The sequence below is a fragment of the Entelurus aequoreus genome, linkage group LG16 (genome assembly GCF_033978785.1).
Source record: "Entelurus aequoreus isolate RoL-2023_Sb linkage group LG16, RoL_Eaeq_v1.1, whole genome shotgun sequence".
In the NCBI taxonomy this organism is placed as follows: domain Eukaryota; kingdom Metazoa; phylum Chordata; class Actinopteri; order Syngnathiformes; family Syngnathidae; genus Entelurus; species Entelurus aequoreus.
In genome coordinates, this window is record NC_084746.1 from 37080508 (window position 1) to 37095398 (window position 14891).

General features: G+C 39.6%; 1 protein-coding gene across 1 annotated transcript in view; it reads left to right on the forward strand.

The window, feature by feature from the left end:
- Positions 1-14891, forward strand: part of ece2a (endothelin converting enzyme 2a) — a 192516-nt gene that overhangs the window by 70271 nt on the left and 107354 nt on the right. The window contains exon 4 of the mRNA XM_062022781.1: positions 8806-9089. Coding sequence (XP_061878765.1) covers positions 8806-9089 — 284 coding nt within the window. The remainder of the gene's footprint in view (positions 1-8805; positions 9090-14891) is intronic.

The following is a 14891-nucleotide window of genomic DNA, read 5'->3' on the forward strand; positions in this document are numbered from 1 at the left end:
GAGGTAAGCAAGTAATAAAGTGGTGAGTGTTCAGGTAAGTGCAGAGTTTAGGGCAATAACAGCTCTAGGATATAAACTGTTTTTCAGTCTATTTGTCCTTGCTTTGATGGTCTTATAACGCCTCCCTGAGGGCAAGAGTTCAAGCCAGTGGTGACCTGGGTGGGATGAGTCCTTGAGGATGCTGTTGCTGTACGCTACTTTGTATTAGAAATGGCAACAGCGGAACATGAATGCCCCACAAGAAGAAGATAGAGAAAAAGAAAAAGCTTATTGACTAGGCGCGGACTACAATGGCAAATGCGTACATATTTTTGGGACTTATGCGGATCCCAAATACACATCAGCATGTACCAATAGGTAAGAAAAGTAGATTTTGCATAAAAATGCAAAACGAAACGCCAGATAACATGTCTCCTAATAGGTGCCATTTTGGGGTCCTTATACACACACCATAATACCCAAATGATGAAGCACAGTACGTCTGATTACAGTAGCCGTAATGCTCCGTGTTCCATTAAGCAGTGCGGCTTCGTAGCTTACCAAAGTCGTACTAAAACATTTTGACAGATTTTTTATCACTGTGTGTAATGTTCTATACTCTCAATGAAACATCAGAGTGTTGGTTGCTAGCGTGATTTATTAAACAGGCGTCAAACTACAGTCCACGCGTATCTCTTATTTGTGACTGCCTTCTACTGGTCACACTTATCATCACACCGTGTACCAAATAAAATAGCTTCGAGGTCGGTAAGCACAACCACAAAAAAAATGTGCATTAGACGCACTGTTGTTTTTTTGAGAAAATGAAATGATTTTAAGTGCGCCTTATAGTTTGAAAAATACAGTAGTTCGATATTTACAAACTCAGGGAGTACGTTTGGATACAGGAAGGCTTTGAGGGCAAAAAACTAATATTTTAAATTAGAGTCAATCGTAGTTTTTCATTTTGTTTATAGTTATTGTGCATGAGACACTATTTGGTCATCTGATTTACAACATCACTTACACATTGTAAATCCAATAAGAAAGGGTTTATAAAAAAATATTATTGTGTTTACTTTAGTTACTTGTTATAAAATATTTCAGTTCTATAATTGATTGGCAAACTATTGGATTGGGACTCAAAATCGAATCGAACTGAAGGCCAAAAATGTGTGTCTGGACATCCCTAGAACTCTGTGTTTGAGATCCAATGCTTGCCACCATTTTAGTTGGGTTTAGTGTGAATAGTAAACACCAATATTATGTCTCATGTGAGCAGTACACACTGTTTTGCAGTTCTGCAAATCCTTATGCGTGTGATACTTAGCAGTATGGGATGAATGAAGAACTGACGCCTCAGTGTCTGGGTGAGTAAAAGCAGAACTGGAGCATTGCCACTTTATTCATATAGGTTCACTTCTTCACGATGTTTCCACAGTGTAATTGTCACATGTGTAGGTTTTGCTCATAGGGTCATAGGTGCATGTTCCTTTGCACGGGTGTTTGGACAACTTGGATTCAAGCTGCTCTCTGTGTGCTGCTATGCTGTTGACATTGGTACTTGTGTCCTGTAAAGTCTTGTTTGTGCAGGACTTCCTGTGTAGGAGAAAATGCATGACAAACCTGAACCACAGTTGCCAAGTTCCTTAAGTAGCGACTGATCGTTGAACATTTTCCATCCTAGCACATGAATGCATGCTCACTAGGGTTGTACGGTATACCGGTACTAGTATAGTATCACTGTACTAATGAATCAAAAACGGTACTATACTCTGTTTAAAAAGTACCGGTTCGTCATATTTTTTTTTTTACGGGCATGACGGCGCGTCGTCGTCACGTCGTGACATTGTTGGTTTTACGAGCAGAGGAGCATGTTCAGCAACGCACAATCACGGAGTACTTACTAGCAGACACAGTGTGTAGACAGAAAAGGGAGAATGGACGCATTTTGGTAAAAAAACTAAAGATAAAGGTGAAGTTATAACACTGAAACGCCCTCAGGAAGAGGTACTTTAAGACATGGCTAGCTAGCGGCTAAAGTCCATCCCCAGTCGGCAGTGTTGTAGCTACTTCTAAATCACTAATCCTCGCCTCCATGGCGACAAATAAAGTGAGTTTCTTACAAGTAGCATTATCACTGCAGGACGAGGAATAGCTAAACATGCTTCACTACACACCGTAGGAGGATACAATAGCTCACCGGCGTCACAATGTAAACAAATGGCATTGGTAGATCTACACCTGACATCCACTGTAATGATACCAAATACAATAGTGTATCTAGTCGATTCTAATATGATTACATTGATATTTTTTACCGTCACAAAATAATTTTTCTTTTTTTAAACAATTCATATTGTATTCATAATTCAGAAAATTCGTCCCTGGACACATAAGAACTTAAATTATGACCATTGTATGATCCTGTAATTACTTAATATCGGATTGATACCTAAATTTGTGGTTTGATTGATTGATTGAAACTTTTATTAGTAGATTGCACAGTGCAGTACATATTCCGTACAATTGACCACTAAATGGTAACACCTGAATAAGTGTTTCAACTTGTTTAAGTCTGGGTCCACTTAAATTGATTCATGATACAGATATTATATCATCATAATACAGTCATCACACAAGACAATCATCAGAGTATATACATTGAATTATTTACATTATTTACAATCCGGGATGTGTGATGTGGAGGGGTGGGGGGTGGGGGGGGGGTAGGTTTGGTTGATATCAACACTTCAGTCATCAACAATTGCATCATCAGAGAAATGGACATTGGAACAGTGTAGGACTGACTTGGTAGGATATGTACAGCAAGTAGTGGACACAGAGAGAAGAGATCAGAAAGCATAAGAATAAGTATCTACATTTGATTATTTACATTTGATTATTTACAATCCGGGGAGGTAGGATGTGTAAGGGAGGGTGTTAGTTTAGGGTTGAAGTTGCCTGGAGGTGTTCCTTTAGTGCGGTTTTGAAGGAGGATAGAGATTCCCTTTCTTTTACACCTGTTGGGAGTGCATTCCATATTGATGTGGCATAGAAAGAGAATGAGTTAAGACCTTTGATAGATCGGAATCTGGGTTTAACGTGGTTAGTGGAGCTCCCCCTGGTGTTGTGGTTATGGCGGTCATTTACGTTAAGGAAGTAGTTTGACATGTACTTCGGTATCAGGGTATCATCCAAAACTAATGTAAAGTACCAAACAACAGAAGAATAAGTGATTAGTACATTTTAACAGAAGTGTAGATAGAACATGTTAAAACAGAAAATAAGTAGATATTAACAGTAAATGAACAAGTAGATTAATAATCCATTTTCTACCAACTTGTCCTTAATAATGTTGACAAAATAATAGAACGATAAATGACACAATATGTTACTGCATACGTCAGCAGACTAATTAGGAGACTTTGTTTGTTTACTTACTACTAAAAGACAAGTTGTCTAGTATGTTCACTATATTATTTAAGGACAAAATTGCAATAATAAACATATGTTTAATGTAACCTAAGATTTTTCTTTAAAATAAAGCTAATAATGCAATTTTTTGTGGTCCCCTTTATTTAGAAAAGTATTGAAATACATTTTGGTACCGGTACCGGTACCAACATATTGGTATCGAGACAACCCTAATGCTCACGAGGTGATATTACACCTCTACCTCTAGGCTCTCTCTCACGATTTCACTGGGGGTAATCTTGTTATGATGCACTCTGGCCTGGGCCATCCGGAGACTTCCATGCTCACTGCAAGAGTTTAAAAGCTTACATGCACGTTTGATATACAGTTCATCACATGATGCAAGTGTCATCAAGGACCCTCTGTCTGTATTGGATTCGCAGCAGTGTGTTGTATGTGATGTTAACAGATGATATAGGTGTACCTAATCAAGGGTCCGGTGAGTCACTCTGTGTGCGTGTGTGCGTGTGTGCGTGTGTGCGTGCTTGCGTGTGTGTGTGTGTGTGTGTTTTTACGTGGGTGGGCAGGCTTTGAAGTCCAGAGGCGAGGGCTGATGTCATAGTGGTAAAATAGGGCTCGTGCCCTTGATGACAGCTTGGCAACTAAAATTGTCGTGACAACCCTGCCGGAATGAAGCGGTATGTGACACCCCCTCCTTACTGCAGAGTGCACGGGGTAAAAAAAATTTGAAAAAGGAATGAACATACACACACAGCCGTGTCAGTGGGGAAAACCCTTGGGAGACAATGTCTGCAGTACCCATTTTGGGACCACCGTGGAGAACCAAACTAACAGTGCGGCTCGAGTGCCATTTTTGGGCTGCAGCTCAAATTTTATTGACCGTTTTATCATTCTAAAAGTTACATTTATGGTCAGTTTGATACACAGTACAGGCCAAAAGTTTGGACACACCTTCTCCTCGCTCAATGCATTTTCTTTATTTTCATGACTATTTACATTGTAGATTGTCACATCAAAACTATGAATACATAGTTAAGTACATAACGCCACATGTGGAGTTATGTACTTAACAAAAAAAGGCCAAATAACTGAAAACATGTTTTATATTCTAGTTTCTTCAAAATTGCCACCCTTTGCTCTGATTACTGCTTTGCACAGTCTTGGCATTCTCTCGATATGCTTCTAGAGGTAGTCACCTTAAAGGGTTTTCCCTTCACAGGTGTCATAGTTTAGATGCCTTCAGTGACAATCTACAATGTAAATAGTCATGAAAATAAAGAAAACGATACTAATGAATCATATTCGGTACTATACCGCCTCTAAAAAGTACCGGTCTCCGCTCCCCTATTTTTTTAACGGCCGTGACGGCGCGTCATCGTCACGTCATGACATTGCTGGTTTTACGAGCATAGGAGCATGTTCGGCAGCGCACAATCACGGAGTACTTACAAGCAGACAGTGTGTAGACAGAAAAGGGAGAATGGACGCATTTTGTTCTAAAAACTAAGAAGTTATAACACTGAAACACCCTCAGGAAAAGGTGCTTTAAGACATGGCTAGCTAGCTAGCGGCTAACGTCCAGCTGCAGTGTTTTAGCTACTTCTAAATCACTAATCCTCGCCTCCAGGGCGACAAGTAAAGTACGTTTCTTACAAGTATCATTATCACTACAAGACGAGGAATAGCTAAACATGCTTCACTACACACCGCAGGAGGATACAATAGCTCACTGGCGTCGCAATGTAAACAAATGCCATCGGTGGAACTACACCTGACATCCACTGTAATGATACCAAGTACAGGAGCGTATCTAGTTGACACTACTATGATTACATTGATATTTTTTTAGCATCACAAAATCTTTTTTTTTTGTTTTTCTTTCATTCATATTATGTATATTAACTCAGGAAATACGTCCTTGGACTCATGAGGACTTAAATTATGACCAATGTATGATCCTGTAACTACTTGGTATCGGATCGATACCTAAATTTGGGGTATCATCCAAAACTAATGTAAAGTATCAAACAACAGAAGAATAAGTGATTATTACATTTTAACAGAAGTGTAGATAGAACATGTTAAAACAGAAAATAAGCAGATATTAATAGTAAATGAACAAGTATATTAATAATCCATTTTTACAGTTTCTCCCTCATAATATTGACAAAATAATAGAATGATAAATGACACAATATGTTACTGCATACGTCAGCAGACTAATTAGGAGCTTTTGTTTGTTTACTTACTACTAAAAGACAAGTTGTCTAGTACGTTCACTATTTTATTTAAGGACTAAATTGCAATAATAAACATATGTTTAATGTACCCTAAGATTTTTTGTTAAAATATAGACAATAATGACATTTTTTGTGGTCCCCTTTATTTAGAGAAGTATCAAAGTATCGCAATACACTTCGGTACCGGTACCAAAATATTGGTATCGGGACAACACTAATTTCAAGTAGTGTTTACTTCTGAAAGCAGGACTTGTATGTTTATATTATGCATGTAATCTTTCCTCAGCTTCCTGGCATTATGCGATGGTGAAAGCTCTACTTTGTTACCACAGCGTGCCAGTTCTTCCTACTTTTGCTGCAAACACGATCATGTGTCAAAGTGAATTATACATGAGTGTGCTAATTGATTCTGTGGCCTCCCTCTTGCAAGTCACACACACGTGTTCCAAAAGGCTGGCAGCAAGGTGATAACAAGCACAGGTGTCAATGTGGATGGATCTTACAGCCTCACCTGTCTCACACGCTTTTTACAAAGTCATGTGCACACACTCACCCTTCAAAGAGCAACATTTCAACTAAACATCTCTATCATCATTCTTGTGCATTTATCCTCCTCCTCCACCTCTGCCTCCTCCATCGATGAGTCACTTGGTTTTTATTGCTTGCATCTTCCTCCACGCTAAGGTATCGTCAACCACTTTTTGGTACATGTCCGCTCGCCAATATGGAAGCATCAGCTTGACAAATACAGTCATGGTCAAAAGTTTACATACACTTGTAAAGAACATAATGTCATGGCTGTCTTGATTTTCCAATAATTTCTACAACTCTTATTTTGTTGTGATAGAGTGATTGGAGCACATAAGACCACAGAACTTTCCTCCAGAAGGTCTTATCTTTGTCCATGTGATGTCAGATGAAACAAAAATTTAGATGTTTGGCCACAAGACCCAGCAATATGTTTGGAGGAGAAAAGGTGAGGCCTTTAATCCGAGGGACACCAATTCCTACCGTCAAGCATGGTGGTGGTAGTATTATGCTCTGGGCCTGTTTTGCTGCCAATGGAAATGGTGTTTTACAGAGAGTAAATGGGAACAATAAAAAAGGAGGATTACCTCCAAATTCTTCAGGAAAAGCCAAAATCATCAGCCCGGAGGTTGGGTCTCGGGCGCAGTTGGGTGTTCCAACAGGACGATGACCCCAAACACACGTTAAAAGTGGTAAAGGAATGGCTAAATCAGGTTAGAATTAAGGTTTTAGAATGGCCTTCCCAAAGTCCTGAGTTAAACATGTGGACAATGCTGAAGAAACAAGTCCATGTCAGAAAACTAACAGCTGAACTGCACCAATTTTGTCAAAAGGAGTGGTCAACGATTCAACCAGAAACTTGCCAGAAGCTTGTGGATGGCTACCAAAAGCGCCTTATTGCAGTGAAACTTGCCAAGGGACATGTAACCAAATATTAAAGGCCTACTGAAATGAATTTTTTTTATTCAAACAGGGATAGCAGATCCATTTTATGTGTCATACTTGATCATTTCGCGATATTGCCATATTTTTGCTGAAAGAATTTAGTAGAGAACATCAACGATAAAGTTCGCAACTTTTGGTCGCTGATTAAAAAAGCCTTGCCTGTACCGGAAGTAGCGTGACGTTGAAGGGCTCCTCACATTTCCCCATTGTTTACACCAGCAACAAAAGCGATTCGGACTGAGAAAGCGACGATTACCCCATTAATTTGAGCAAGGATGAAAGAGTCGTGGATGAGGAACGTGAGAGTGAAGGACTAGAGTGCAGTGCAGGATGTATCTTTTTTCGCTCTGACCGTAACTTAGGTAAAAGGGCTCATTAGATTCCACACTTTCTCCTTTTTCTATTGTGGATCACGGATTTGTATTTTAAACCACCTCGGATACTTTATCCTCTTGAAAATGAGAGTCGAGAACGCGAAATGGACATTCACAGTGACTTTTATCTCCACGACAATACATCAGTGAAGCACTTTAGCTACGGATCTAACGTGATAGCATCGTGCTTAAATCCAGATAGAAACAAAATAAATAAGCCATTGACTGGAAGGATAGACAGAAGATCAACAATACTACTATCAGGAGACACCGAACCAAACCCTGGACCTGTAACCACACGGTTAATGCTGTGCCGCCTGTCGAAGCCTAGCAATGCTGTTGCTAACGACGCCATTGAAGCTAACTTAGCTACGGGACCTCGTCGGAGCTATGATAAAAACATTAGCGCTCCACCTACGCCAGCCCTCATCTGCTCATCAACACCCGTGCTCACCTGCGTTCCAGCAATCGACGGCGCAACGAAGGACTTCACCCGATCATCGATGCGGTCGGCGGCTAGCGTCGGATAGCGCGTCTGCTATCCAACTCAAAGTCCTCCTGGTTGTGTTGCTACAGCCAGCCGCTAATACACAGATCCCACCTACAGCTTTCTTCTTTGCAGTCTCCATTGTTCATTAAACAAATAGCAAAAGATTCACCAACACAGATGTCCAGAATACTGTGGAATTATGAAATGAAAACAGAGCTTTTTCTACGGGCTCCGAATACTTCCCTTGCCCTCGTGACGTCACACGCATACGTCAGCATAATAAAACGTTTTTAACCGGAAGTGTGGCGGGAAATTTAAAATTGCACTTTATAAGTTAACCCGGCCGTATTGGCATGTGTTGCAATGTTAAGATTTCATCATTGATATATAAACTATCAGACTGTGTGGTCGGTAGTAGTGGGTTTCAGTAGGTCTTTAACATTGCTGTATGTATACTTTTGACCCAGCAGATTTGGTCACATTTTCAGTAGACCCATAATAAATTCATAAAAGAACCAAACTTCATGAATGTTTTTTGTGACCAACAAGTATGTGCTCCAATCACTCTATCACAAAAAAATAAGAGTTGTAGAAATTATTGGAAACTCAAGACAGCCATGACATTATGTTCTTTACAAGTGTACGTAAACTTTTGACCACAACTCTATTTGCACGTCTGCTCCTGTCACGTCAACAGCAGCGGTCGCTGAAAGCTGTTAAATCCCATGCTGCCACTATTTTCATCACACCATCTATTATTCACACAGGACAAAAACAATCATCCTCATTTCTTGTGTGTTTTCATGTGCAGGCTGTGGGAACAGCAGTGTGAGCGCTGACATGTACGACGCTGGCTACCTCTCCATCACCAATATCGACTACTCCTCGGTGTGCATTAGCACCATGAGCGCAAAACACGCCGATCGCCCGGGTATGAACTGGCGGCAGATGGATATGCGCCAGCTTTCCTTCCCCGATGCGTCCTTTGACGTGGTCCTAGAGAAGGCCACGCTGGATGCCGTGATGGTGGAGGAGAAAACCCCCTGGGTGGTGTCCCCTCAGACTGCCAGTTTCATTCACCAGACCCTCACTGAGGTATTGTCAAAACACGCACAGCATTTCAAAGTCACCACTAAGGGCCTGATTTACTAACCATTTGCGTGTTCTTAAACACGTGCAAACCTGTTAAAATTTTACATTCGTATTATGTTTATAAACTCAGGAAATATGTCCCTGGACACATGAGGACTTTGAATATGACCAATGTATGATCCTGTAACTATTTGGTATCAGATCAAAACCTAAATTTGTGGTATCATCCAAAACTAATGTAAAGTATCAAACAACAGAAGAATAAGTGATTATTACATTTTAACAGAAGTGTAGATAGAACATGTTGAAACAGAAAATAAGCAGATATTAACAGTAAATCAACAAGTAGATTAATAATCAATTTTTACAGTTTTTCCTTAATAATGTTGACAAAATAATAGAATGATAAATGACACAATATGTGTCAGACCAATTAGGAGTCTTTGTTTGTTTACTTACTACTAAAAAACAAGTTGTCTATTTTATTTAAGGACTAAATTACAATAATAAACATATGTTTAATGTACCCTAAGATGTTTTGTTAAAATAAAGCCAATAATGCCGTTTTTTTTCTGGTCCCCCTTATTTAGAAAAGTATCGAAAGTTATCGAAATACATTTTGTACGCATAATCCTCATTTAAATAGGGCGGTCTGCACCACTTTACAATTGCACACGCAGTGTTAGTAGATCACACGCAACACGCCCACTAATAGTATACCCTATTTTATAGCTTGCACGCGATGTGATGTTTGGATCTTAGTAAATCAGGACCTAAAATTTTTACATTTCATCGTTTTCACCGCACTTATTCTGACTAAACTGGAGGACAGACACAATTAGCAGGACAACAAATACACAATTGATGTCCACCTGACTTTGTACTGCAGAAGGGTGACACACGTGGACCAAGGAGCAATCCATTCCATTTTGACCTGAATAAGGGGGCGAAAACAGAAATGTACTCTAGTTTTACAGTTTTCAAATCCCCAGAATAATAATGTCTTCCCCAGGAAACAGAAATAGCCTGCTAACTACCAAACAGATGGACACTTCACACACTCTGGTGGAGGTCTGTGTAACATTCTAGTGATTACAGTATTTAGTCATCAAGTATTGCTAAAACAACATACGAAGAGTCCAGACGCTATTTATGAAACAGACATCCTGCTGATAGTCTCAATGTGAAAAATGCACATTTATTAAAAAAAATTATTTTGATAATGTTGTACAAATCTTGCTGCAAAAACAGATAACTCCAAACGTTTCTTTGAAAAAAAAACCAGACAAACCCTACATAGTGCCAGCCTGGCCTTAAAAACGAGTGAAAACAGATCAGTTTGTTAGAGGAAAGTTTATTCCATCACTGTAATGAATGATTTTCATCCAAAAGCACCTTTTTTGGGGTGATCCTTGCACAGGTGTTTACATTGACAGCTGCATCACAAGACAACAACAGCAGAGTAAACACACAATTCAGTCACAGACCGCTCAGATTTATCAGGACAGTCTGTCTTTGTGCCCAGGAGGTGAGGGCACCACACACTCACCATGGATTTCATCAAATTCACTTGCTATTAGGGTTGTCCCGATATCAGTATTTTAGTACCGGTACCAAAAGTATTTTGATACTTTTTGATACTTTTCTAAATAAGGGCGACCGCAAAAAATTACATTATTGGCTTTATTTTAACAACAAATCTTAGGGTACATTAAATATCTGTTTATTATTGCAATTTAGTCCAAAAATAAAATAGTGAACATACTAGACAGCTTGTCTTTTAGTAGTAAGTAAACAAATGAAGACTACTAATTAGTCTGCTGACGTATGCAGTAACATATTGTGTCATTTATCATTCTATTATTTTGTCAACGTTATGAGGGACAAGCTGTAAAAATGGATTATTAATCTACTTGTTCATTTACTGTTAATATCTGCTTATTTTCTGTTTTAACATGTTCTATCTACACTTCTGTTAAAATGCAATAATGACTTATTCTTCTGTTGTTTGATACTTTACATTAGTTTTGGATGATACCACACATTTAGGTAACGATCCGATACCAAGTAGTTACAGGATCATACGTTGGTCATATTCAAAGTCCTCATGTGTCCAGAGATGTAGTTCCTGAGTTTATAAACATAATATAGATTTTTTAAAAAGGAAAAAATTTTGTGACGATAAAAAATATCATAGTAGTATCACTAGTTACAGTGGATGTCAGGTGTAGATCCACCCATTTGTTTACATTCAGGCACGCTAGCTTGCTGTTAGCGGTGACGCCGGTGAGCTCTTGTATCCTCCTACGGTGTGTAGTGAAGCATGTTTAGCTATTCCTCGTCCTGCAGGGATGACACTTGTATGAAACTTACTTTATTTGTCGCCATGGAGACAAGGATTAGTGGTTTAGAAGTAGCTAAAACACTGCAGATTGCGAATGGACATTAGCTACTAGCTAGCTAGCCATGTTTTAAAGCACCTCTTCCTGGGGGTGTTTCAGTGTTATAACTTCTTAGTTTTTAGAACAAAATGCGTTCATTCTCCCTTTTCTGTCTACACACTGTGTCTGCTTGTAAGTACTCCGTGTTTGTGTGCTGCCGAACATGCTCCTCTGCTCGTAAAACCAGCAATGTCATGACACGCCGTCATGCCTGGGAACTGGTACATGGGCGCTGATGTTTGATGACATTATCACATTGTGATGCATTGATTGGTCCTGATGGATTTGTCTGTGTCACAAAGCCAGCGGGCGCTTTCTGCTTTCTGAAGTAAAAGCAAATATTCAACAGTGAAATGCAAAAGATAAGTGGCAACTCTTGATATCTTTATATATAACGGTCGACTCGGACCTCTGCACACTACTTTTAGGTTAAACCAGGGGAGTCAAACAGGTTTGATGCAAGATGAGTTTGCTCAGTATAAAAATTAGCTGCAATTTTTATGAAAGAAACTGCTCTTCTAAATGTGTCAACTGGATGTCACAATAGCAATTCAAGTGTAACCCACATCACACATGACGCTATTCAGTGTTTCCCCCAGAAAATTTGTTAGTTAAGGTGGTGTCTCTCCAGGGGGAAAGGGGTGGGTGAGTGTAAGGAACAGCGTAACTCGGCCTGTCGCCATCACGTCTCCATCTCATCGCTGCCAACACAGCCTGGGGGGGCAATAGACTACAGACTGTGGTGAAGTAGGCCGGCTTCGTCGCGTGAGGAAGCCTACAATTTTTGGTTGTGTTTTCCGCTTTGTATGCTGAATGCCGATATACTATATATATTTCAATATTTTTTCCGTAAAGTAAAAACAATACACAAAACAGTCCTAGTTACCTGAGATACTAAGTATGTCATTATTATGACTTAGTAAGTCAATATTTTGACTTACTAATTTACTAAGCCAAAATAATGACAACATAATGACTTACTAAGTCAAAATCATGACTTAAGTCAAATTAATGACTTACTGCAAGTAAGCGTTTGCAATAAGCGTTTGAAAAAAAGAGTTAAAAGTGGGGCCATATGCTCAACTCATGCTTAATTTATTACAGCATTTGGGAAGCCTGTAGTTGATTTTTCTTATGTAAATGTTTTATTTTTATCAACATGTGATAGCAGGGACCCTGACATTCAAAACTAGGCTGCTACATTACTAATGATTAATGTAACTATAGCTGAAAAAATAGTACAATAGCAATAGGAGAGACTATTGATCCCTAAACACCATGGAGTTCATGTAGGCTTAAAGGCCTACTGAAACCCACTACTACCGACCACGCAGTCTGATAGTTTATATATCAATGATGAAATCTTAACATTGAAGCACATGCCAATACGGCCGGGTTAACTTATAAAGTGCAATTTTAAAATTCCCGCCACACTTCCGGTTGAAAAACTCCTTTGGATATGATTTATGCGCGTGACGTCATAAAATGCACGGAAGTGTTTGGGCCCTATTGGACACAATACACAAAGCTCTGTTTTCTTCGACAAAATTCCACAGTATTCTGGACATCTGTGTTGGTGAATCTTTTGCAATTTGTTTAATGAACAATGGAGGCTGCAAAGAAGAACGTTGTAGGTGGGATCGATCGGTGTCTTAGCGGCTAAGTACAATACTTACAGCAACACAACAAGGACTACTTACCCTGATAGAAGATGCCTAGCTGATGCTTGCCGCCAAACCCACGGATGAAGTCCTTCGTCGCGCCGTTGATCGCTGGAACGCAGGTGAGCACGGCTGTTGATGGGAAGATTAGGGCTGGCTGGCGTAGGTGGAGCGCTAATGTTTTTATCATAGTTCTGTGAGTTCCGGTTGCTAAGTTGCTAAATTAGCCTTAGCGTCGTTAGCAACAGCATTGTTAAGCCTTACCAGGCTGAGAATTTTTAACCGTGTAGTTACATGTACATGGTTTAATAGTATTTTTGCTCTTCTGTCTATCCTTCCAGTCAGGGGTTTATTTATTTTGTTTCTATCTTCATTTGAGAACGATGCTAGCACGTTAGCTCAGTAGCTAAGTGTGTCACTGATGTATTATCTTGGAGATAAAAGTCACTTTAAATGTCCATTTCGCGTGCTCGACTCTCATTTTCAAGAGGATATAGTATCCGAGGTGGTTTAAAATACAAATCCGTGATTCACAATAGAAAAAGGAGAGAGTGTGGAATCCAATGAGCCAGCTTGTACCTAAGTTACGGTCAGAGCGAAAAAAGATACGTCCATCACTGCCTCTCAAGTCCTTCACTGTAACGTTCCTCATCTACGAATCTTTCATCCTCGCTCAAATTAATGGGGTAATCGTCACTTTCTCGGTCCGAATCTCTCTCGCTCCATTGTAAACAAAGGAAAATTGTGAGGAATACTAGCTCCTGTGACGTCACGCTACTTCCGGTACAGGCAAGGCTTTTTTTATCAGCGAGCAAAAGTTGCGAACTTTATCGTCGATTTTCTCTACTAAATCCTTTCAGCAAAAATATGGCAATATCGCGAAATGATTAAGTATGACACATAGAATGGATCTGCTATTCCCGTTTAAATAAAAAAAAATCATTTCAGTAGGCCTTTAATGATGCAGTTACATTATTATATCAACTATCAGAGACAGAAACTCTTAATTTAACAAAATGTATAGGCTTTATGATGCAGTTACATTATTATATCAACTATCAGAGACAGCTTTAGGAAACTCTTCATTTAAAGGCCTACTGAAACCCACTACTACCGACCACGCAGTCTGATAGTTTATATATCAATGATGAAATCTTAACATTGCAACACATGCCAATACGGCCGGGTTAATTTATAAAGTGCAATTTTAAATTTCCCGCCACACTTCCGGTTAAAAACGTTTTATTATGCTGACGTATGCGTGTGACGTCACGAGGGAAGTATTCGGATCCCATAGAAAAAGCTCTGTTTTCATTTCATAATTCCACAGTATTCTGGACATCTGTGTTGGTGAATCTTTTGCAATTTGTTTAATGAACAATGGAGGCTGCAAAGAAGAACGTTGTAGGTGGGATCGGTGTATTAGCGGCTGGCTGTAGCAACACAACAAGGACTACTTACCCTGATAGCAGACGCCTAGCCGATGCTAGCCGCCAAATCCACGGATGAAGTCCTTCGTCGCGCCGTCGATCGCTGGAACGCAGGTGAGCACGGCTGTTGAGGAGCAGATGAGGGCTGGCTGGCGTAGGTGGAGCGCTAATGTTTTTATCATAGCTCTGTGAGGTCCGGTTGCTAAGTTGCTAAGTTAGCCTTAGCGTCGTTAGCAACAGCATTGTTAAGCTTTACCAGGCTGAGAATTATTA